At 41.5% G+C, this 24,609-nt stretch overlaps 3 protein-coding genes across 3 annotated transcripts in view; 1 reads left to right on the forward strand and 2 right to left on the reverse strand.

The window, feature by feature from the left end:
• The window catches only part of SLC41A2 (solute carrier family 41 member 2), a 45,481-nt gene extending 43,704 nt beyond the window's left edge, over positions 1-1,777 (reverse strand). The window contains exon 1 of the mRNA XM_068142295.1: positions 1,500-1,777. The gene's annotated coding sequence lies outside the window, so the exon portion shown is untranslated. The remainder of the gene's footprint in view (positions 1-1,499) is intronic.
• Positions 1,778-4,236: 2,459 nt separating this feature from the next.
• NOPCHAP1 (NOP protein chaperone 1) lies at positions 4,237-8,484 on the forward strand. The gene is made up of 4 exons (XM_068142297.1): positions 4,237-4,343; positions 5,636-5,722; positions 6,916-7,052; positions 7,860-8,484. The coding sequence occupies exons 1-4, from the start codon at positions 4,274-4,276 to the stop codon at positions 8,040-8,042; spliced, it is 477 nt and encodes a 158-aa protein (XP_067998398.1). The 5' UTR covers positions 4,237-4,273; the 3' UTR covers positions 8,043-8,484.
• Positions 8,485-10,463: 1,979 nt separating this feature from the next.
• The window catches only part of ALDH1L2 (aldehyde dehydrogenase 1 family member L2), a 35,245-nt gene continuing 21,099 nt past the window's right edge, over positions 10,464-24,609 (reverse strand). The window contains exons 11-23 of the mRNA XM_068142293.1: positions 23,888-24,007; positions 22,613-22,740; positions 21,329-21,479; positions 20,828-20,898; positions 20,617-20,722; positions 20,172-20,259; positions 18,915-19,008; positions 18,135-18,231; positions 16,649-16,747; positions 15,376-15,541; positions 13,677-13,782; positions 12,059-12,258; positions 10,464-11,212 (exon numbers count right to left, since the gene is read on the reverse strand). Coding sequence (XP_067998394.1) covers positions 11,157-11,212; positions 12,059-12,258; positions 13,677-13,782; positions 15,376-15,541; positions 16,649-16,747; positions 18,135-18,231; positions 18,915-19,008; positions 20,172-20,259; positions 20,617-20,722; positions 20,828-20,898; positions 21,329-21,479; positions 22,613-22,740; positions 23,888-24,007 — 1,482 coding nt within the window. The 3' untranslated portion in view covers positions 10,464-11,156. The remainder of the gene's footprint in view (positions 11,213-12,058; positions 12,259-13,676; positions 13,783-15,375; positions 15,542-16,648; positions 16,748-18,134; positions 18,232-18,914; positions 19,009-20,171; positions 20,260-20,616; positions 20,723-20,827; positions 20,899-21,328; positions 21,480-22,612; positions 22,741-23,887; positions 24,008-24,609) is intronic.

The raw sequence follows: 24,609 nt of genomic DNA on the forward strand, positions 1-24,609 counted from the left end.
AATAAGAGATGATGCAGTCCTCTAGATTCAGTAACCAATAGGTGCTTGCCAGGACCAGTCCTAACTGCAACTATTTGGGATCCTGACAACAGGTTTCTACTGTCATCACCAAGGACAGATGAATTGCTTATTAGCTCAGGCACTAGAACACAGACTTCACAATGTTTTTTTGTGAATAATATCCTAAGGTATTTGAAAAGAAAATGATACGCTGTTATTTTTCCTTCTAAAGTGTCTGCCAGTCATACTGCAGCATTTATGGTTCCAATTTCACAGTCTTTTTCAGGCAGTACAAGGAGGGAATCCTGCCAAAACAGGTCTTCCCACCTGCTCTTATCTTTTTATCAGCATTACTGAACTGGTAAAGTGAAGATAATTTAGGAGGTCTACTAAAGTTTGCTAGGGCTCTACCTAGAAAAGATATATGAGTATTTTCAGACTGTTTTGCTCCTGACACGGAGACTAAAAATTATTTCTCTATGTTCCATTTATCAAAACCTGACTGATGTAGTGTAGTCTACAACCTAGGATCAAATGCATCTTGGACAGCACGGTGGGAGGATGAGGAAATTATTTTATTCAATGAGTTTTAAGAAAGAGACATGGCTACAGCTCCAACTTAATTGAGAATTAATGAGAGAGTAGAAAGTAAAGTAAATCACAAAAAGCTCCTGAGTTTTGCAGGAAAGAGCATAAATCTACCATCACACGGTAATTACAATGCTTCTAAACGAAAAATAAAATAAAAGATGATCGTTGAAGCCTGTATGTGTCCTGCTCGGGCACAAGTTCCACACTTATCTAGTAGCTGCATCTGTGGTGGCAGATTCTGGCATATTTTCATAGGTGCAAAGGTGGGAAGAGAATGGAAGTACATACGGATGTAGAGTGCCAGGGAATGAGGGCCACTGGAAACGTTGAGCAGATCTTGTGCAGGCACAGAGCAACCAAAGAAAAGGCTCATTGTCCAGGCTACCTGGAGCAGTGCGTAATTACGTGCACATGATGAAAAGAGCTGAGGAGTTTTGAGGAGCGCAGGGTACCAGGTCGCGGGCAGCACTAACGCCCTTCAGCATCCGTGGGCCGAGCGCGGGACACCCGGGCAGGCCGGCGATGAGCGGAGCCTCCCCCGGCGCCGGGGGAGGGCGGCGGGGTGCGGGATGCGGGTGAAGGGAGGGCGCAGGAGGTTGCGGGGCCGGGAGGCTGCCTGCGGGGATGGGGAACGGGAGAGGAGGGAGACCTACCGCAAGGGGGTTACTTGCCCCACAGCCGTCGAGCACCCCCCGGCATTTGGGGTGGGGCACTGCTCTCGGGGGTCGCCGCGCCGGCAGAGCAGCGCCTGGCAGCTCGTCCGGAAACTTTGCCGCCCGCCTACACCCCGCGGTACCCGCCGCCTCTCTCGCCCCGTGGTGGCAGGTCGGCGGCCCATCCCGGCCCCCTCCCCTCGCTGGCGCCCCCACTCGGCTCCCTCCGACCACTTGGCCGCGCCTTCCTCTTACCTGGGCGAGGGTAAAGTCGACAGCGATCCGGGGTCCGGCTCCATCCCAGCGGCGGAGAGGCGACAGGCTCGGAGGGACCAGCCCAGCGGCGGTGACAGCTCCGGACCTAGGTGAGCACCGCCGCCACTGAGCAGGCGCGGAAGCGGCTGGAAGGCGGGCAGCCCCCGCGATGATGTGGCCCGTGATGCGCCGCAGACGCCGCCGCTACCACCGGCTGGTCTGACCCGGCGGCGGGCGGGGGAGGAGGCGAGCGCCAGCGGCTGGACCTGCAGCCAGCCCTCGCCCCGCACCGCTGAGAGGAGAGCATGGAACGGGACGGGACACGGAGGGACGCGGCAGAAGGGGCGGGGCTGAGCTCCAGTCGCTCACAAGCCGGCCCGACAGACCCGGGCGAGCGCCCGGTGACTGTCACCCCATCGTCACCGTCTTCTCTGAGGGGAACCCGAGGGCTTTCCCTTACCACTGAGCCTTCCAGGCGTCCTCCGGCATCCCTGTGCTCAGAGCAAGGCTGGGCACCCTCCCTCCACGAGACCCCGGCTGATGCTCTGCAGTCTGGGGGGAACAGAAGGCTGGGGAGCGCGGCGAGCCGCACAGGCGATCCCCGGGCAGGTGGTGACGGTGTCGGCGCCTTTTGTTTCCATTTGCTTTCTTGGCGACCTAGCATGAGAATCACCACTTTGTACTAATTCCAGAATGTCAGTTGCTGGGGCATTTTTGTTCTTTGCTGCCACTTGGCTATAAGTAATCGCCTCAAGAATCCTATTTTTAAAGCCCTTGGAATGTTCTTGTCTGTATGTCCTGCACGCAACACTGAGTGCTTCAATAAATCTAAGTCTGCCAGTCCCCTGATACCAGTTGCTTGTGTGAAACTTAGCAGAGTCAAGGCCTTGGTGAGCCCTGTTCATCAATCCTCAGAACTCTTGTTTTGAGGCACACTTTGTATTAATACACGAAAATAGCTAAACCAGATAAATATGTGCAGTTCTTATCCCCACCAGTTGCTGCTAAGCAGTTCAAAGTAAAACAGATGCCTGAAGTGGAAGGTGAAAAAAGAGAAGGAAAAGAGTACCACGATTTAATGATGGTGGAAGCAGCCAAGTCTACAGTCTCTTTTCTTTATTTTTTTTTAACAGACAGAGCAAAAGGCAACACAGGCAAGTCACCAAATGTCTGACATAAACTGGAGCTGAGGTTAGGTGTGGAAAAGTAGAACCTTAAGCACAGGAAAATATTTGCAGGAGTGAGGGCACAACAGTCTCCATTACAGCACTGAAATATACAGCATCAGTTAGAACTCCTGAGTCGATACTGCATTACATGAATGAAGCAGTCTATACCTCAGAGCTGTTAATTCAGTGGTGAATGCTGTCTCAAGCCTGAATTTATCAGGACTTTGGGCTACAGATGTTGTTGTCTCCCTACACGAATAGTAACCATATATATCTATGCCTCCTTTGTGCTCACAGATTACACAGTATGGATACATAGTTGGGCCACCTTCCAAATCAGTTAAGAGTTGCATCTGGCTCTTGCTGACAGGTTAGACTATAAACCTGAGGTTTGGGAATAGCACCGGAGGGTGTTGGTTTTGGCTTTTCTAATTGCTTGTGTGGTGATCTTGGGCAATCACTTCCTTGTTCCCTATTACAAATTCATTGACAGTGTTATGTACCTCCGTCCACTGAAATCATGTAATACCCATGGATGTAATACACTGTTTGAGATTCGTGCACTGTTATTTATTTTGGACTGTGTGCAAGTTACAGAAAGATTGTTTCCTCTTTTTTTTTTTTTTGTGACTCAAGGCAAAAAACCCCTTAGTCCTTGAGATTATTCAATCACCAAAGTTAGCAATAGGCTTTTTCTGGGAAACCAAAATTCTGGGGCACAGTTGGGTGGAAAAATGCAAACCAGGTTGTAAATTCAGAGGAATGTGTATTGCGTGGCAGGTGGCCTGGGAGAGTGGCAGAGGGCACAGGCTTGGGCCAGTTTTTCAGGAAAGCAGCAATGCAGAAGTTTTGCTACTTTTTCCTTCGTATTTGTTAAGTCCAAGGTACTGGGATGTGTTTTTGTCTGGTTTTGTTTGGTTTTTGGTTGGTTGGGTTTTCCCCCATTGTGTTATTTGCAAATGAGGGCACAAACACCACTTACCTGACTACCACTTTTTCTCCTTTTTGGCTTGGACTTCCCATTTCATCTCTTATGAACCATTCAGTTCTCTTTTTACACCTTTCACATTGTCTAGATTGTAAACAGACAGGAATAGAAACCACAGAATAAGTCTTGCATAACATGTTGGACTGCGTCAATTGAACTTGGTGGTTGTACAAGTTTCTTTTCCAAAAGACAATTAAAATTCCCTCAAGGTCTGAAATTTAATTTTAGGTGCATTTGTCAAATTCTGATAATGAAAACGGGAACATTTTCAAAGAAGAGCAGCTGCTGGCAGATGTTCAAGTAATGGCTGCTTGCTGCTTAGCTTCATATTTTCATTTCTTCTGGAAGTGATGGGATGGCCTTTTCGTGCCAAATAACTTTTTTCTATGTAACGTTAAGTGTTTTCCTTTCTGCGTTATTGACCCCAGATTCAGATGGGTGCGGGTGTCTGTGCCAGTTACTTGTACGGGGCAGCGGGAACTCCCTGGAGCTCCAGAACATGCCTTCCTGCTGTGGCCGCGGGGTGGCCGTGGCCCTGCCCCTCCTACCCTCCAGGGGGCGCTGCGACGCGGCGGGGCGAGCGCCCGGCCAGGCGTGACTTCCGGCTGAATCGGCGCATGGCGGGCGATGGCGGAGCGGCGGGACCGGCGGCTTCTCGGGAGCTACTGGCCGTGGGGCTGCGAGGAGGTGAGCGGCTCTCTTAAGGAAAATGAAGTCGGTCGGGGCGGCGGCCTTCTTCAAGCTGAGCTGTGCCTTCCACCCGCCTCCTGGCCAGGCGGCGAGGTGAACCCTGCGGGGCTCAGCACGGCCTCTCCCCGGGACCGGCAAGTTGGGGAAGGGCAGGGCAAGCCAGGGAGCCGGAGGGTCGCTATGGCTTGTGATGAGCCCCAGAGCTCGGGCAGCCGTTGGGCAGCCCGAAGAAGGGAGCTTTTCCGGCCGCTTGGGCTCCGACTGTGATTACATCTGGCGTGTTGCCGTTTTCGTGAGCACTGTAGAGAGGAGTGAATGAGGGAGGGGGAGACACCAAGCATGCATTAAGTTGGTATCGATAGTTGTAACGACATTTCTTCGAGAGTGAAAAAATGTAGAAAGAAAAAGGTTCATTTTAGTTAATGGTAAAGGATTGTTGGCTGTGTTGGTGGTCAGAAGAACTAACTTGTTTAATTAGTGCAGAATTCCCCTGCATCGTTTGGATTTCATGATGATGCTCTTTGAAATACTTAGGTCATTAGCATCGCTGTGTGTGGCCTGCTTTCACTGATTGCCGCCGCACAGTCACGCACATGAGGGAAGGGATTCAAATTAGTGTTGCTGGCACGTTAGCTGTTACCTCACTGTTTTGCTGTGGGTTGTTGCACATAGTTTCGCTGTGTGTTGATAAGTAAACCACTGAATGAATCTTTGACAGGAGACTTTAAAAATAGTAGAACCTTGTAACAAGTGACCCATGGTCTGTATAGCCTAGTATTCTTTCTTCTAACAAGTGCAAGAGCAAATTATAATTACAGAGAGCTTTTTAAACGCTTTGTGCTCCTGCTTCATGTGATTGCCCAGTGTCTGCAATTGTAGGTTGGACTGGATGATGCTCTTGAAGGTCTCTTTCAATTAAATGTACTCTGTGATTCTGTGGATGTGAGGGGTATGTCCCTGCTCAGTCCTGTTAGCATCTAATCATGACTTTGCTAAGTCATGTGTCTAGTTTCATGTTGAACCTGCTTATTTGTCTCTTGTGGTAGCAAATACTTGACCTTTCGCTACCTACTGCATACAGAAGTACTGAGATGATCACCCCAAACAGAAATCAAGAAACTGTTTGTAGCAAAGTAGACTGGAATTCCTGGAGGTAGAGAGAGATGAACCTTCATGTTTAGTCTCACAGAAAGGTGGAAAAGCAGCATTAAAAGAGAGAGCCTCACAGGTAAAATGTGGCATTTGTGTTTGATGCAGGTAAGCATTCAAAATATTTGCTTTGTTTCCAGGGCTGGAGGAAACTTTATTGATTAGTCCAAAATGTAGCAGCAAGAAGGCCACAACTTTACAGACAGTAAGGACACCAAGGAGTAATCGTAAGTAAGACTTTATTACTGAAATAATGTCAAATAGTAGGTAACATCTTTGACATAGATGTAGCTTTAGTGTTCTCCTTGTATTACTAAAGGGAGAAACTCTTGTCTTCTGTTTTTCTGCTGAAAGTTTCTCTGAGCAGTTGAACAAGCCACAGGTATTACAGCTCTAAGTTTTAGGGACTTGGTTCTCCTCGCAGGACTATTCCTGCTGTCTGCATAAAATGAATTCACCAGGTTGTACCTTCGCTCTCCACTTTGTCAGCTACCTTCAAATGGTGCAAGTCACACAGGTCACTGCCAGAACTTTACTTTTAAAGAACATGCTGGCAAAATTACTAAGCCAGATCATGTAACCATTAATTCATAGCACATTGATTTGAATGCATTATGAAAAGTTTTTAGTCTCAAATTGTTCTTTTCCAGTACAGAGTTGTTGCTTCTTTGTTGATCTAGGCTTCTCTTTTCAGATGTAGTTTTTCAGTACAAGGTGTATAAAAGCATTTATTTTAAAGTAGAGTCCTGTCAAAGTATTGTATTTTTATTTTGTGACTAAGCTGTGATTAAAAGTAGCAGAAACAACAATTTGTTGTGTCAAGTTCTTTCTTGGAAAACAGTTTCTACAAAGCTGAGAGTGTTTCAAAGGTAGGTTATACCTGTTAGACTTCTGTGGAGCTCCTTTGGAACAGTAACTCTTACTTCATGGAGAATGAAAACTACCTAATCTGGTAATGATGACAAATGTGTGGAGCAGAGATTAGTTGAAGAAGCTCTGGAGGAAGGTGAAGATATTCCCCTCCTTTATGAGGAAAAAAAAGGGTATGATTCTTCTAATGGCACTGATTATCTTAAAGTTGTTGCCAAGTCCCACTGAGCTTAGAGGAATGCTTCTGCAGAGGTTTAGTGATTTACACATCAATCTAGAGCATGTTTGTTTCTCCTGCCACCTTAATTTCAAAGCCCTTTTTGATAAATACATTTAATTTCCTTTAGTGTAGCTTTACATTTGACTATTAGATTCTTTCCTTGGAAAATGGAATACTGTAATAAATTCTCCTATTAAAACATCTTAAATATGGTAGAGGGGTGGAAATTAACAGCTCAGGTGGATTCTATTTCAATGCTTAGATTTCTGAGGTATAAAATAATGTGCATCTCTTTTTTGCTTGTAGACATGGTAATTATTTCTTTTCCAGTTTTAGATCAAGTTCAGAGCTTTTTACCAAAGATGGCCCAGGCAAATGATGAATTAAGAAGAAAAATGTTAACAGCACCAGCTCATCAGTTTGATATTGAAAATATAGACAGCACAACAGAAAAAGTTATAGAAATGGTAAATACTCTATTTTTTTCAGCTTATAAAGTCAATTTAGATGCTATTAAAATAATTCCCTGATCTCCAAATTTGACAGATAAGGCTAAATCTCTACCATTTTCATTCATGGTGTATGAGTTCAAAACATAAATGTAACAAAAATGCTCCTTTGGTTAAGACTTAATACTTGATTTTCATACTTCCAGAATTTAATGGCAGGGAATGAGGTAGTTTGTGGCCAGAATAAGACATAACTTTAAAATCAGCAACTCTGAATACACAACTTGTATTTTAAATGTCTCATGAGTAATCCAGTTTAGAAACCAGACAGTGTGAGCTGTAGAAAGACATAGCAGAAGGCTTTAGTATACCAATAATAATTGCCTTTCAGCTCTGCATTGTAGGTATTTTAATATGAAGGTAATATGTGCATGTCCCAGAAAAGTGCCTCCTGGCTTGCAGACTCCCAAGATAAAAGGCAGAAATAAGGCAGCCTGCTGTCTGGAACTGTCAGAACAATTTGCTTGCCACTGGTTGGATTTAGAGTTCAGGTAGATTGTATTCAGCCTACGTGCAATAGTTTGTCTTGTGCTGGTAATATCTTGAAGAATTCCAAATGAAAGTGAATCATGAAAATTGTTTGTTGGAAGGGGTGACTTGGACAGGATGTTTAATATTTTTTGTGTGGCATTGTTAATGATATTTGTCATAATCCTAGGAGAGCCCCAAAGTCTTTCTAATTGTGGCTGAAGGCTGTTTCATGTGTTTGCTTCATGTTTTACTCAATGACAGAAGTGATAACAAAGGTGTTTGGGGTTTTTTCAGAATGTGGCTCTAGTTGAAATGAGTGATTCTGATACAGATGAAGAGATTCTAACTTCAGAAGATGACTGGGAATCTGAAGAAGACTATATATTTAATGAAGTGACAACAGACAACATTAAATTCCCTAAACCGAAGGGAGAAAAGGGCAAAATAGAGATTTTGGACAGCAAAGTGAATAAGTAAATCTGTTTTCTTTTACACCAAAACTCAAATTGTGTTTTCTTACTTTGAAGCCTTGGCCGTTAAACTTTCCCAGTGTAGCATCCCTCAAGGATCATGTGAAACACTATAGCTGAAACAGTGAGAAATTCTGGATCCACTCATGACTGAAGCAGGCTGGACTTCTGAAGAATTAATTAGTTTTATTCAGCTAACAACTGAGAAATAACTTGATACTAGGTTAGGTTAAGAAAGCAGCTAGAGTTTGGGGCACTTGAAATAGTTAAGTTAAAGCTCTCGTTCCATGGCCTTGTCAAAGGTTTTTGTATCATGCTGTACATTTTTGCTTCAAGAGTGGGAAAGACTTAACTAGGAAAGAAGCTTTGGTTTTTATATTCCATGTGTTGCCAATGTACAATGTTATATACAGTGCCTTCAATATTAAACATTCTCTTGAAGTACATGAGATACTTGTCTGTGTTGCATTCATGGCAGTAATGGCTGAACATGAAAGCAGTGGCTGAGGTAATTTCAAGACTAGCTGGCATGAGCAAGGACTGCCATGACTCAAGAGAGTGTGGCAAAGGGTTACTTACTCTCTCTGCCTGCACTGAGCTCTGTATCATTATAGGCAGGTTACTGGCTCACAGCTGGGAAAATTTGTCACTGTACTGTAGGTATCCTCAGTACTTAGATGGTCAGGTCTGCCTCTGGTGTTACAATTGCTTTAAGCTATGCTTTTAATCTCCCACATTCTTTGTTTGGCTTGAAACAATTGTGAAACCCAAATTAGTGTAAGTAGGTCTCATTCCTAATTACCTCAGATTGATGAAATACAAGGATTTGGGCTGTTGTATTTACTTCATAGATCAGTTTGCAATTTTGAAATACCTAACCTGCTCCTGCCTGTCACCATTTGATTCTTAAAAGAACTTTGTATGAATCTTGAATGCAATCACACAGCACCTACAGGATGGCCAAGGGTGATCCTGATGGCCCACCCAGCATGGATTTAGGAAGGGCAGGTCCTGCCTGACCAACCTGATCTTCTACGATCAGGTGACCCGCCTGGTGGATGTGGGGAAGGTTATGGATGTAGTCTACCTGGACTTCAGCAAGGCCTTTGATACTATCCCCCATAGCAAACTCCTGGCCAAATGGCATCCTGGCCTGTATCAGGAATAGTGTGGCCAGCAGGAGCAGGGAGGACATTCTTCCCCTGTACTCAGCACAGGTTAGGCCATTCCTTGAGTACTGTGTCCAGTTCTGGGCCCCTCAGTTTAAGAAAGATGTTGAGTTGCTGGAATGTGTCAAGAGAGGGGCAACAAAGCTGGGGAGGGGTCTGGAGTACAAGCCCTATGAGGAGATGCTGAGGGAGCTGGTGTTGTTTAGCCTGGAGAAGAGGAGACTCAAGGGAGATCTTATTGCCACCTACAACTACCTGAAGGGTGGTTGTAGCCAGGAGGGAGTTGGTCTCTTCTCCTGGGCAACCAGAACCAGAGGACACAGTCTCAAGCTGTGAAAGGGGAAGTTTAGGCTTGATCTTAGAAAAAAAGTTCTTCATAGAAAGAGTGATTGCCCATTGGAATGGGCTGCCCAGGTAGGTGGTGGGGTCAGCATCCCTGGAGGTGTTTATGGAAAGACTGGATGAGGCACTGAGTGTCATGGTCTAGTTGATTAGAATAGAATTAACCAGGTTGGAAGAGACCTTTGAGTTCATCAAGTCCAACCTACCATTCAACACCATCTAATCAACTAAACCATAGCACCAAGCACCCCATCAAGTCTCTTCCTAAACACCTCCAGTGACAGTGACTCCACCACCTCCCTGGGCAGCACATTCCAATGGCCTATAGGGTTGGGTGATTGGTTGGTCTTGATGATCTTGGAGGGCTCTTCCAACCTGGTTGATTCTGCATGATTCTGTATTTTCTACACCATGAAAGTAATTATTATGTTTTTTTTCATTTGTTCAAATATTAAACTGAATGCCATGACCTGGAACCTGCAGTTATTTACAGAATTTATTTTGAATCCCCTACTTAAAGTTATAGTTTTAATATCTGGATCTGTAATATTTGCCATAAGAAGATAGAAGGATTCTGGCCTTCCTTTCACCATGTGGCTTCTTTAAAATACACTGGGGACATGATTTTCTGGGCTTAAAGCACAGAATATTTTAGGGAAGAAGAAGAATGGGAAACAAGGAACGGGACAGCTATTTTTTACAGTAACCCACAGATCAGATTAAGCGACGAATGGGGTTCAATGGTCTGAAGTAGGTTTAGTTTGTTAGGTAAGATCTCAATCTATGGAAAACTTCAAAGAAAGTTTGAAAGCCAACAACTTGACTCAGTCATTCTACAAGGGGGTTAGAAACAAAGGAAAGCATGAAATACGAAGTAGTAATAGTCACGCTGTATAAAACACTGATAACAGTCCGTGTACACAAAAAGGAGTGGTTTTAATCTTTCAGATTGCAGGCAGATAACACATCCCACATCAACAAAAAGGTAGAAAATATTTTCAGTAACTTCAGCTTGATGTGCATAGTTTAACATGGATGTTAAACTCTCTACGTACTATACAAAGATCACAGTAACTGTGCTTTTTTGCGTTAATTTACTTCTTGGGCCACAAAGGTTTTCTGTGCTGCTGAAGAATCAGCAAAGCAGAATGTTCAATTGCTACTGATTTATAGCAAAACTCGAACTGATTTATAGCAAAAAATTAATAATCAGAGTACTTTGGCTCAACTAAGAGCAGCATAATGACTAAGGATTTAAAATGATCATGTAACTGTGCTCACACAAATAAGGAGACATGGGAGAACTCATTCTTCAACTGCATTAAAAATAAACCAAACCATGTTCTTGCTTTTTGAGGGAGAATTGTGCCAACAGTTACTGTTGCACAATGTAAATTACTTCAGGTTCATTTCCAAATTCTTTGATCTGTCAGTGAGACTAACATTTGGGCCTGATTTACAGGAACTTATCCATGTTTTGTTTGGATTTTTGGTTGTTTTTGTTGTTGCAGCACTGCAAGCAGCATATCCTGGGCCTGTATTAAGTGCTTCATGGAGTCGTAGAGATTCAAACTCAGCTGAAGGTTCACTTTCTGAGTGAGGTTGTTACTTCAGTATTCCACAGTGACAGCTTTGGTTTTGAGATACTCATTAAGAGCTTCTTCACCTGTACAAGCACAATATTTAACCAGTTAGAGTAGCAACTTAATAAGAAAGTTCTGTCAGAGCTGTTGACTATATTACCAAGAAAAAATTTGAAATGTTTTAGCCATTGAGTTCTTAAGGAACAATGGAAGCTATTTAACTTACCCTCCCACTGTGATTTACAGAACTGGTTTGGCAAGAAGAGGCCAAATCCAACAGATGTGGAAAGAGAAAGGAAGTGGAATTTAACAAGCAGACACCTGGGTGGAACGGAGGCAGCGGCAGTCTCTCGGTGGCCACTGGGGACTCATAGTTTAATTTACAAACTTTGGTTTGCCAATGTTAAGTTCCCAGGTAAAAGGGGTGTGTAAAAGTTGGAAATGTTGATTTCAGGAAATACCTGATACTTGCTAGAGGTTCCAAAGGCAAAAATCTGTTATGTCATTGAATTTTTATCTTTATTTTTTCTTTCAGTTTTCCTTGCAATGAGGCTTGATCTGTCCAGGCTTGTATGGTGCCTTTGAACAGACTAGACTTCACCTTTTTGAAAACTGGTTTTGGAAAGACTTTTTTAATGTACCTTCCTCTGTGGCTGCAGGCAAATTTTGATGACATTTTAAGGCACGAAAGTGTTTTCCATGCTCTTACAAGTTTAAAGGAGAAACCAAAATTAATGTTCTTTCTGAAGGAAAGATTTTTCTGATTTTGGCCTGTACAGAGCTCTGGACAAGCTGTAATTTGACTGAAGGAATGTAGGAGATGCAGGAAATGCTCATGTCGTACTAGGTACACACAGGTAAGGCTGGGGTTTTTTTTTAGTTGATTTGGAATGTCAGATGAGAAATAAGGGAGGGAGAGAACAACTTACCTAAATCTTTCCCAAAGCCAGACTGTTTAAATCCACCAAATGGTGCTGCCACATCAGTTTTGTTATATGTGTTAATAAAAACTGTTCCAGCTTCTAGCTTTTCACTCATGTAGAGAGCTTTGCTTATGTCTTTTGTGAAAACTCCAGAAGCTAAGCCATACTCTGTAGCATTCGCCCGTCGCAGCACTTCCTCGATGTCACTGTGGGGAGGTACATCGTTTAATTGCAACTAGGTAAAAGAAGCAAATGTTAGCAGCCTTCTACCATCAATGCCACTCCAGCACTTTTCCCATTCTCTTTCTTCTCCAGTTAGCTTTTTAAAAGACAATCTGTGTGTCAACCTGACAGATTCATACTTGTAAAGCTTGTAATCTGATATGGCAATGGTTAAGACCTACACTAAGAGATGTCAAAGGAAAGGTTGCAGTATGCATACCAGCTTTGCTCAGCTACAGTACAACTTGGGGAGTTGAAAAAATAATTGTAAAGCAGAACTTTGGAGCAGATAATTAATCACTTGGATAAAATTTTGCCCTGCTTTACGAGTTATTTGAGAATAAATGCTGAAATTCAGACTTGTCAAGACAAAACTTTTCAGGCCATGCCTGGACTCCTCAGCGTAAGACCCTGCACTGACAGCAGGAAGGTAAAGTTACAAAATACTGCAGAGGCCACCATTTTTCTTGTTACGTGTGACAGTTTAGGCTGTGCCTTTAAGAAAGGATAGCTGCAAAATTCTCTAGCTGAATTGGTATAAAAAAGGAAAACAAAGACGAATTCTAAATGAATTTCATTGGTCAGATATGAAATGTACCATAGCAAATCTCTCTCACATTCTTTTCTGTGGGTCTGTGTTGATAGGTTGGACTCGGATGATCCCTCGAGGTCATTTCCAACCTTAGTTATACTGTGATACTGTGATTTTCTATATGGAGATGAGATGTAAATGAGCTTAAAAAATCTATACTAATTTAAGATTTTTAAAACCTGATACAGTGGCTTATCACCATACATGATTTATAGATGTGAAGCATTATCTGTGTGGCTGGTTCTGAGCAGCAGTTTCAAACTGCAGGATATGAAAACTAGTGGCACTATTTACATTACATTTATACATAGAGATTTAATCTCGTCTGTGTGTAAAATAAGTCTTATCATTTGGAATGAAAGTTAGTCAAACTACGAGTCCACAAAGTTTACAGAAGGATTGCCATTTGCAGTAATGTGCCAGTGTTATGCAATAAACAACACTGGTCTTTTGTGACAGAGAAGAATAAGCAATTCCACTGGAAAAAAGACACATTTTGTCATTTGATTAAGCTGTTGCAATTAACCACATCAACTTCAGTAAAAATGTTTCACTGAATACTGAGTCTTATTTAAGAACTGGCACTTATGGTGGCATTCTATCCTGTCACACACTGCTAATAGTATTAGCTCTACACTGACATGGAGCAAGATATCCCTTACTAAAAAGGGTATTTTCTCAGAATTTAGCTGGAAGAAGATCTAGGGATTCAGAATGGAGGCACAGGATTTAACAAAATCATGCTACAAGTGCTATTGTTTCCACACTTAGGGTGAAAATGAGAAAATACATAGAGAGAGGACAACATACCCATTTTTAAATTTAGAAATCACCATCACAGGACCAAAGGACTCTTCCTTGGCAATATACATATGGTCTTCAACATTTGTGAATACTGTGGGTTCCATGAAGAAACCTAAACAGAGGACAGACCGTCATGTGAGCACAGTGAAAGCACTTCATGGTTTGTATTGTCTGGGCTGTCTCTTTCCCATACTTTGAGGTCATAGATGTGTTAAGACTTGAAACAGGAAGCATCAAGATTGATATAAATGAATTATGAATGGAGATGCATGTGTGTAAACACCAGAGAAATGGGGGGGTAAGTTTAAAAGAATGGTCTGTATTGATCAGAGCAGCACCATGTGCTGTTCCCTGCCAGGCCAGAAGGTCTGCATGCCACAGCTCAGGTGACTCCTCAGCGTAAGACCCTGCACTGACAGCAGGAAGGTAAAGTTACAAAATACTACAGAGGCCACCATTTTTCTTGTTACCTGTGACAGTTTAGGCTGTGCCTTTTATAGCTGCAAAATTCTCTAGCTGAATGTTTGGGTGTAAAAAAGGAAAACAAAGATTAATTCTAAATGAATTTCATTGGTCAGATATGAAATGTACCATAGCAAATATCTCTCACATTCTTTTCTCTCACTCACTCCAGCACTGTCTCTTGCTGCTCGCATGGCACTGTCCTGGACAGAGATGGAGACCTCTTATCTGTGAACTTTGAAATAAGCATACTATTTTTTCCTCTAACAAACTTTTGAGCCTAACTGAAAAATTCCCTTAACAATTTTCTTCCTCTTCTCTTTTCTTCTAATTAACTAGAGGGGAAAAAAGAGGAGGGGGAGAGAGGTTGGGGGGAACCCGAGGTGAAATCCTCCTCAGGAGAATTTCTGTGTTGTGTTCTTTCCTGTAAATTCTTGTATAATATTGTAAATACTGTATATTTTGTATATATTCATTGCATTTCATTATTGCTTGTAAAATACAGCTTCATTCGCTTCTCCGACTGTGCCTAGCTGAGTTTTTGTGGGTGCGTGTGGGCTAAACCATCACACCACTACATTACCTAACGCACTTGGTGGGTGAGTGTATTCCAGTTTGAGTGGATAAAATCAGCTTGAGAGATTTTATGTAAATTCTGCCCCCTTCCTCAAGATTTCCTATTTCCTTTTGTTACACTAATTCCACACAGTAATGAATCGTCACATTTACTTTAGGGATGCAGTCGTTATGTTGGGAAACTGATGCAAATGTTACTTGATAAAGGGTAGATGTCCATAAGAAAATGTTGCTTTTGTGCCTGCCCATTAAGCTTAGCATACATTTTGTCTATATAGAAAAAAAGCCTTTTGATAATAATACCTTATGCAAACTCTGCTAGTGGTTTCCTCAATCAGCTTTAGCATTAGTGTGATCTGAATGGATATAATTATTCTTACAGCTCTTGACATTTGAAGGGTGCTGCAGAAAGAGTCTTACAAGCAACAGGAATAAATGAACAAAAGATTCCCGCACAGACTAGATTCAGAATCATTTTCATAAATTACACATCAGTTGCACAGCTTCTTTTTAATACAAAACTTGAAAGTCCTACTGTTAAGTGGGATCTTGGGTTTACCCAGTACTTTTCCCATGAGATTGCTACTTCACATAACACAACAGCGACAATCAGGATGACTTTTGTTTGAAGCGCAGAAGTTCCAAACAGCTACGAGCAGAATTTTACCTGGTCTGCGTACTTGTTTTCCTCCATACACTAGAGTGGCTCCTTCTTTTACTCCAGTTTCACAATATTGCAGCAGCTTTTCCAAATGTGCCTTGTGGTTTTGTGGGCCATGATCTGTAGATCTATCAAGCGGGTCGCCAATTTTCATCTTTTTTATTTCTTCCACCTGTGAGTTGCCCAATTCAAATCAAGTTATGTAACATGGCCAATCGATAAAACTACAATTACCAAGTGATTTGGGGTGCCTAATTTCTTGTGCTATGAGGTAGGCTTTAAAGGCTGAATTCTCATGAAGTGAAATGTTCTTCCCTTTCTAAAATGATGCTTTGTTTTGTGTGATAACTTCTGGTTTCTTCTGAAAGTTTTGATGCTGTTTTCATGCACTCATTCTCTTCTGCTATTAAGACAGATGTAAAATGTTAGCTTTGACCAGTAGTAAATGAGTTATGGTACTGACTTTCTGTTCTTGATCTAAATAAATTAATTCTCTAGTGGTAGACTGTGGTGACTACTGGATTTTTAACCCTGATCTTTGTATTATTATAGTTAAGCTTCCAATATATCTTTTTCTTAAAACTTCAGAGCAGCCTTCAATCACATTGACCTAAATTCAGTAGGTTTTTTTAATAGTATCATAGTATCAGTCAGGGTTGGAAGGGACCACAAGGATCATCTAGTTCCAACCCCCCTGCCATGGGCAGGGACACCCCACACTAGATCTGGCTGGCCAGAGCCTCATCCAGCCTGGTCTTAAACACCTTCAGGAACGGGGCCTCGACCACCTCCCTGGACAACCCATTCCAGGGTTTCACCACTCTCATGGTGAAGAACCTCCTCCTCACATCCAGCCTGAATCTCCCCACCTCCAGCTTCATTCCATTCCCCCTAGTCCTATCACTTCCTGAGATCCTGAGAAGTCCCTCCCCAGGCTTCTTGTAGGCCCCATTCAGATACTGGAAGGCCACAATTAGGTCACCTCGGAGCCTTCTCTTCTCCAGACTGAACTTAACTTACCTTCCTAGTCAAATATAAAACATCATAGAAAGTAAAATATCTATTTCAGTGTCACTTATCTGTGTGTTACTGACAAAAGTATCTCCCTTCAGTGCCTTCCTTTTAACCCTGTAAGAGGTTCCCAAGTAGTAGCACTGTTCATAAGGAACAATGAGAAATTAAACAACTGAAAATGAGAAGAAATGCAGGTGTCTATGAAACTGGTATCTTTGTGCCATAGAAAAGCATCTGCTGAAATTTCACCTCTTGAATATCTTACCACTTTTTCAACAAATTCATCATGGATTGCTTCTTCCACAAACAGCCTGCCAGCTGCAATGCAGTTTTCTCCTTTGTTGAAATACACTGCTCCCATACCCTGATCAGGGGAAAAAACATTAATATTTATATGTAACCTTTTGTTCAGTTTTCCTTTCATTCTATTCCCTTGGGTTGCATTCTGTGTTTGTGACCCTCAAAGCATAATGCTTTATTTAAAAAGACATCATTAGTGCAACAAACAGACTAATCTTGTAACTGTTGCCACACACTTTCATGAAGACAAATGGCTCAGGATGAATTCATTAATACTGCTTTTACCATTTCCATCAGCATTCCACAGAAACATCTGCTGCAGGATCAAGAGAAGAGGGCAAGTGCACAAGATAATACAAAACTGTGCTAATGCCCTGAGGAATCTTGCTCATGTCAAAAGTTGTGTGTAACTGGGTGAACATTTGAGACACAGAGAGCCTCCTGTCTTGACTGTGGGCTCAGACTCCATCTAGTTGGTTCCTTTTTATGTACCAAGGACTGATACCTGCCATTGTTTTTCTGCAGGGGTAGGGAATAGGGGAAAGGAAGAACAGGACAAGTACAATTTCTTGAAAGTATTTTCCTGGCAGCTATAATGGGCTAGGGATCGTATGCCAGTGACAAGCATGTCAAAAAAAGCATTGACTTAAAATTATTTTAAACCATAAAAGCCAGGTATAGCTCTGGCCAACCTCTGCATCACCCTCTTACAGCTGAGAAATGTGGTCAGACCACCCACCTATTATTATTTTCCTTATGTACGTCATTGTGCAGTCACTCAGACTCATGCCCTGCCAAAAGACACTTCAAAATTAGGCAAAGTGCCTAAAAGTTTCTTCCTGGTAGAAGTACCTGCTTAAGCTGTCTTAGACAATTCACAGAATTAACACGTTGGGTAAGCATAGCGTGGAAGACCTTTGTTTGCTTCTTACTGAACAAACTGCTTCTGCTGTCATTTTGATGAATCAGATTACTGGAGCAGGAAATAAGCTCCCTAAATCCACTGAATTTCTTGTTTGCATGTCTTATTTACTTTCTTCAAACCTGGTTGGGTAGGTGGATTATGATGACTGACAGTGAACTAAGAACTATATGGCAATCAGGAACTCAACGTGAATTTTAATTCACTTCCAGGTGCTTATTTTTTAAGTGCCCTTTTTTTGTTGTTTGAGCTTCAGCTTTTGACAAATAAATCTTCATGTGTTCACTTGCCCAGTGAAAATACCTTCCAGCTCTATTTATTTGTTTTATTGTATTTTCTAATGTACATTTTTTGTAGTACTGATCCCTGCCATTTTGGTGCAGCATGAACACTTTAATTGTGCTGTCAAAAACCCCCCATCCTGTAGGACTCCCTACTGCAGTTTTTGGCAAGTTAACAAGAGTACTGCAATACTATGAAGATGCATCTATAAAGGCTTTGAATATATTTTACTTTGAAGTAACATTACCATTTTTACAGCTCTGTCAAGTTCACAGTCACTGAATATGATCAATGGTGATTTGCCACCAAGTTCAAGAGAAACTTTCTTCAGATTCTTGGCTGCACTGTAAAAAACACAAGGAATCACATAAAAACATTTTGTCATTATTTCCTTTGAATCGTATCTAGTGAAAGTGTATAAACCTCTCTTTTCTGGAGTGTGTCCACAGAAAAGTAACAAATCTGGTAAAGGGTCTAGAGAGCAAGACTTATGAGGAACAGCTAAAGGAACTGGGATTGTTCACTCTGGAGAAGAGGAGGCTGAGGCGAGGCCTCATTGCTCTCTATAACTACCTCAAGGGAGGTTGTCATGAGATAGGGATTGGTCTCTTCTTCCTAGTATCAGGTGACAGAAGGAGAGGAAAGGGCCTGAAACTGTGTCAGGGGAGGTTAAGATTGGATAGTAGGAAAATTTTCTTTATGGAAAGAGTGGTCAGGCACTGAAATAGGTTGCCCAGAGGGGTGGTGGAGTCACCATCCCTGGAGATGTTCAAGACATGGAGTAATGGCCACAGTGGTCTTAGGTGGATGGTTGGACTCAATGATTGGACTCAAAGATCTTAGAGGTCTTTTCCAACTGAAACAATTCTATGCTTCAATGATTCTGTGATTTTCCAATACAGACTTAGTACAATTCTATATAAATGTAAACAATCATGTGTAGTTATGCATTTATATTACTATAGATACACAATAGCTAGTGAGACATTCATAACTAAATTAGGCAGTGTATATTTGCTGAGATTACCTCTTCATGATCTGTTTACCAGTTGGTGTTGAACCAGTGAATCCAACTTTGCGAACATCTGGGTGCTCAGAGAGGTGCTGTCCCACTAAGCCACCTATTGGGGTGAGGAGAGCAGTTTAACTGAATTGTTACTATACTGACAGCAGCACTGTAACACAGAAAGAGCTCGCAATATGTCAGTCTTCTATCACATTGTTATTGATATTTACAGTTTTATTCATATAACTTTAAGGGCAACAAGGCTGGTGAGAGGCCTTGAACACAAGCCCCATGAGGAGAGGCTGAGGGAGCTGGGATTGTTTAGCCTGGAGAAGAGAAGGCTCAGGGGAGACCTCATTGTCCTCTACAACTACCTGAAAGGTGGTTGTAGCCAGGAGGGGGTTGGTCTCTTCTCCCAGGCAACCAGCACCAGAACAAGGGGACACAGTCTCAGGCTGCGCCAGGGGAGGTTTAGACTCGAGGTGAGGAGAAAGTTCTTCACCGAGCGAGTCGTTCATCATTGGAATGTGCTGCCTAGGGAGGTGGTGAAGTCACCATCCCTGGAGGCGTTCAAGAGGAGACTGGACGTGGCACTTGGTGCCATGGTCTAGTCATGGGGTCTGTGTTTATAGATTGGACTCGATGATCCTCGAGGTCTCTTCCAACCTTAGTTATACTGTGATACTTTGAAAGTCAAGTGTTAACTTGGACCACATCTGAGTCTTCAAATTCCCCCACCTGTCTGGACTGAAAAACTTCCTAATATTCCACTGAAGGTGAAATCTTCTAATTTGTAACAAAGCCTGACCCATTCAGTTACTTCATCACTTTTCTTCCTCAGAAGAGGAAAAGGTTGGCATTAGGTAGCACAGTGTGGCCCATGACTTACCTGTAGTGACCAGGATGTATCTTACCCTATTGCTCTAGGTCTCATAGTTGCATTTATGTATTTACAAGTGTTGAGAATATTAAGAGGAAAAAATGAGGCTTTACAATCAAGTGAAATGTTTCTCTGTAATACATTCTTTCCAGTGTGTTCATGCTGTCTGTGTGAACTTGCAAAGGGTGTAGGCTGACAGCGCTTCCCACTAGGTAGAGCCAGGTGACATACAGATTTTACAGATTCTTTTCTGCACATATGTGCAGTCACTGCATGACAAGATGCAAGCCTACTACCTATGAAGATACAAGCACTTACATAATATGCCTCCAAAAGATCAGTTTGCCAGTTTTAGCATGACCCACTCTTCCCAGAAAAATGGTTAGTTGAAGATTTACCTGAACCAGGCAGAATATTTATGACACCCTTAGGAAATCCAGCTCTAGCTGAGAGTTCTGCAAACTTCAAGGAAGTCAGAGGTGTGACCTAAGTAGAAACATTTAGATTAGGTCACCTATTTAAATAATTAAATGCATGATGATATCTTTTACATTCAGTGGATCTCAAGTCTGACACAATATTCATCATCTTATAGTGCTGACAAATGAAAAGTGATGGCTTCTTGTGGAAAATAATTCATTCTTGAAAATGACAGTAGCACCAGAGCAGAATTGAAGACAATCAGTACCTTGTATCATCACGGCAATTTATATTACCATATATGCCCTTTAAAACATATGACACCATCAACCCATAGGTGAGGTCCACTAGATTACCTGAATTACTTTACCTGAACAAATAGTATAGGACCTAAGTCAACTATGCATTCCTTTTTGTTTTTACCTGGGCTGGCTTCAGTACAAGTGTGTTGCCTGCAGCCAAGCATGCTGCACTCTTCCATGCAAGCATCATCAGTGGGTAATTCCAGGGGATAACGATTCCACAGACACTTAAGTTAGGGAAAAATAAGGAAAGATTACATTTTTGATGGCAGCCTTTCAATGGTTTTTCTCTATGCCAAGGTTGTCACTAAAACCAAAAAAGTGATGCCTACCCTATTGGTTCTTTCTTGGTGAATGTTAGATTATGGTTTGGCCGAGCCTGGTTAATTGGAATTGTAGAACCCTATAAGACAGAGGAGAGACAAACCTTGGTACTGCTTTAGCATCTTAATTACAGATGTATTTGCCACGTAAGTATGTTCTGGAAAACCACTGAATAGGCATAAAAACCAGAAGCATTTCTGCATTTGGAAAAGGGGACTTAGCCCCATGATGACCACAACATTCTTCTCTCCATGAGTGATGAAGAGCTGACTAAGCACACATGTGACATCTTGTCTGATGTCTTAGATATTTAGAGTCACATTCTAAATCCATATACTCCAACTCGAAGCAAATTGTCCTTTTGTATTGTCAGGGGGAGCTATTTTAGGTAAAACTCTAATTTTGCTCTATCTTTTTGATTCCTTACTGCTTTTGCTAGCACTAGGTTTTGGCACTCTGTCAGTGTAGAGAAGACTGCCATTGATTATTGCCTTTACTTATTCACTTGCCTGAATTTTGTCACACCATCCAGCAAAGTATCTGAATGTTTGCACAGACATTCCAATATGGGTCTTCAGAGCTAAAGTGTAGACAGCTCCTGAGTCAAGAGACTCTATGGTTGCTAACTCTTCTTGATGTTCTTCCATCAGGTCTGCAAGTCTTTAATAAAAACATTACACATTCAAATCAAAGAGAAGTCACATCTAATCAGTGACAGCATAAGATGATATTTGGCATGAAAAATAATTGTTATTCAAATTGCATTCCCACTGAATTTGGAGGTGGAGCACTGCAGACACTGTTTATTAGTATCAGTTAGATCTTGGACGATTTCCTGTTAACTTTTGCAAATGTCTTCACATTGGCTGTAGTGGAAGAAGGATGAAGAGGACATATCTAGTGAAAGCTGATTGTTCAGTTGTGGTATAAGGATTACATTTCTTTCACCCTTTTCCCATTGTGTTATAATTACAGAAAATCAGACTAGTGAGTCAAAAGGAAATACACAGTAAAATAAGAAATGTCAAGTAATCAAAAGTACCAAGAAGTACTCAATGTCCTAGATTAAGATTTGGGAAACCTAGTTTGATAATGTTGGTTTGAATTGTCTGAACTTGGACTGAAATACTCAAGTCAATGCTTCAAAGGCACCCAGATTTCCAGGAGACAGAGCTCCTAACCCCTAATGCAATCAAATTTTATATGCCTTGGTACATCTGAAAATCTGGCACATGGTCTCCTTAGGCCTCAGGGGTCTTCAGCCAGATGAGAAATATGATGGGATATGATCCTAGAAAGTCTAGCATCAGTATTTAACAATTAGTGTCAATGTGGCTGTACACTTACGGTATGAAGCGCAGATGTAGGCAGGCTTCACAACATCAAAAGTTTCTGCCTACCTAATCTAGGTAGATTGTGACTATAAAAGAGCCTTAATTATGCAGAAGGATTTTCAATCCTTGCAACAAATAGCATATCTATTAAGATAAACCATCAAATATTTAAAATATATTTCCCTCAAATTCTTTGTCTCCGTTCATAAATAATTAAGAAGAATGGTAGCAGGGCGAGAGACCACAACATTTTTCTCTGCTTCAAGAAATCTAGCCAGCTAAGACACAAGTCTAGTAAACTGAAGTAAGCTAGGGGATGGAGAGATGGCTCCTCTGGTTCCTCTGACAGTAGACTTATGAATATCCATCATATTCAGAATATATGTGCAACAATTCTTCAGAGGAACGAAACAATAACATGTAAGAAAACAAAACAAACCTGAGATGTCTTTCATATACCTGTACATGAGTTGCCCCCTTTCCCTTGCATTCATTTTCCCCCATTCACCATTTTCAAATGCCTCCTTTGCTGCTGCCACTGCCTTGTCAACATCAGCCAATGAAGCAGAAGACACGCTGGCTATTACCTGTCCAAAGATAGTATTGTGTTAGCTCAAACTAAAATACTGGGATAAAATGTTACTTCTTCCTCCTAAACTTCTTAACTGAGTGTAACCAAATACTTAATATCCTCAGCCCCAGCAGTTGGCATGGGTGAGTCAGGCTGCAAAACACTCAAAAACAGCTGAGGCAGCAGAGTTGGGAGGCCACTGCAGAGAGTCTATACACCTATCTTCTTCTTCACATCAAGGTGATCTTACTTCATTTCATCTGTCTTTCCAGAGGCAGAATCTATGTGATATTACAGAAGTTGCAAATCTTTATATATGGCATTATGATCTAATACCCAAACATGACAAAATGACTCCTGCATCTTCCATTTCTTAGGAATAGAGCTTCTGTTACCATAAGGCATCATATACACATAGTATTTTATGACAGTTGTGTTCCATAAATACACACATTTTGTGGACAGAATAGTTCTGACTTGTATGCAATCCTATAGTGAGGTTCAGGAAAAGTACTAGAGTTTGATTTGTGAATTAGACCAATTGAGACTGAATAGTTTAGGACAGCAATGCAAGCATGTACATTTTCTCATTGAAGAGACATTTTTCTTACTGGGAATTTAAAGGAACATCTTAAATTTACACTTGGCCTAAGATATCAGACTTGTAAAAACAAACCAAACCAAACCTTAAATAAAAACTGAAGCTGGTGAATGATAGGAAATATACACAAGATCCTAAAATAAATCACAGTATCACAGTATAACTAAGGTTGGAAGAGACCTCGAGGATCATCAAGTCCAACCTATCAACACAGACCTCATGACTAGACCATGGCACCAAGTGCCACGTCCAGTCCCCTCTTGAATAATTCTTAAGCAACTAAACTATAGCCATTTTTGTTTTCAGAGATAAACAAGAATGAAACAAAGGTAAAATATATGGCTGGGCAGGGAAATTAATAGTTGAAATGGAAGTAGGTTATGCATTTACTGAAATGCAAAACCTGTGAAATATACAGACTGAGAAGTAAATTGAAATACCAGAATATTTCTAGGAGTTGTTTCATGTGTATCACATGCTTTTGAAACTGGCAGTATTCAGTTAGTAGTTTACATTTTTAATTGAAACAAACTGGTATTGAGCATATTTAGAGAGTACTCACCGTTCCATCTGCTGGATTTACAGTGTCAAATGTTTTTCCATCGTCAGCGTTTATAAACTGCCCATTTATGAAACACTGGTATGGCATATTCACAGTCATGTTGTTCACATTTTTTGAAATCTGAGAGTGAAATAAGCAACAAATTAATTTAAACTTTCAATAGCTAATATTTTAGTGTAGCTTAACAAGTTTTTGATATCTACAGCTAACTTCCAGTCATATTTTACAATCTAAGGCAAGCGGACAAACAAGTAACAAGAAAATGAAATCACGTTCTCCCTGAACACCGACAACTAGACCCTGAGATAGTTCAGCAGGTTTCTGTAGTTTTATCATTAGATCTCCATGTTCAAACTAACACTAAACCCTGGTTAAAGCTAGTCCTAGTGGACTTGAATCAAATGCATAATTCTCAAATTGAAGAAATCTTGACTTGCTTAATGACTTACAACCCACTCAATCTTCCTTTCATAGAAAGTTTTCAAACAGACTCATAGGAGTACTGTTTCCCTCAGGAAAGCAGAAGGTCTAGAATAGTTTTGACTGAAGCATACTAGCAAGAAACTATAAGGGATATAGGAATATCTGCCCATGTGTCATCTACTCTCTATTCTTGATCTCTTGGTTTCCAGTACACTTAAATGACATTAGACATACTTCCATTACAAAATGCAAATATATGAAAACTGGAGGGGAAAAGTCATGAAGAAGAGTTTGTATGA

Source organism: Melanerpes formicivorus, unplaced genomic scaffold (assembly GCF_026170545.1).
Source record: "Melanerpes formicivorus ecotype bairdi unplaced genomic scaffold, bMelFor1.0.p_v2 SCAF_8, whole genome shotgun sequence".
Classification (NCBI taxonomy): Eukaryota; Metazoa; Chordata; class Aves; order Piciformes; family Picidae; genus Melanerpes; species Melanerpes formicivorus.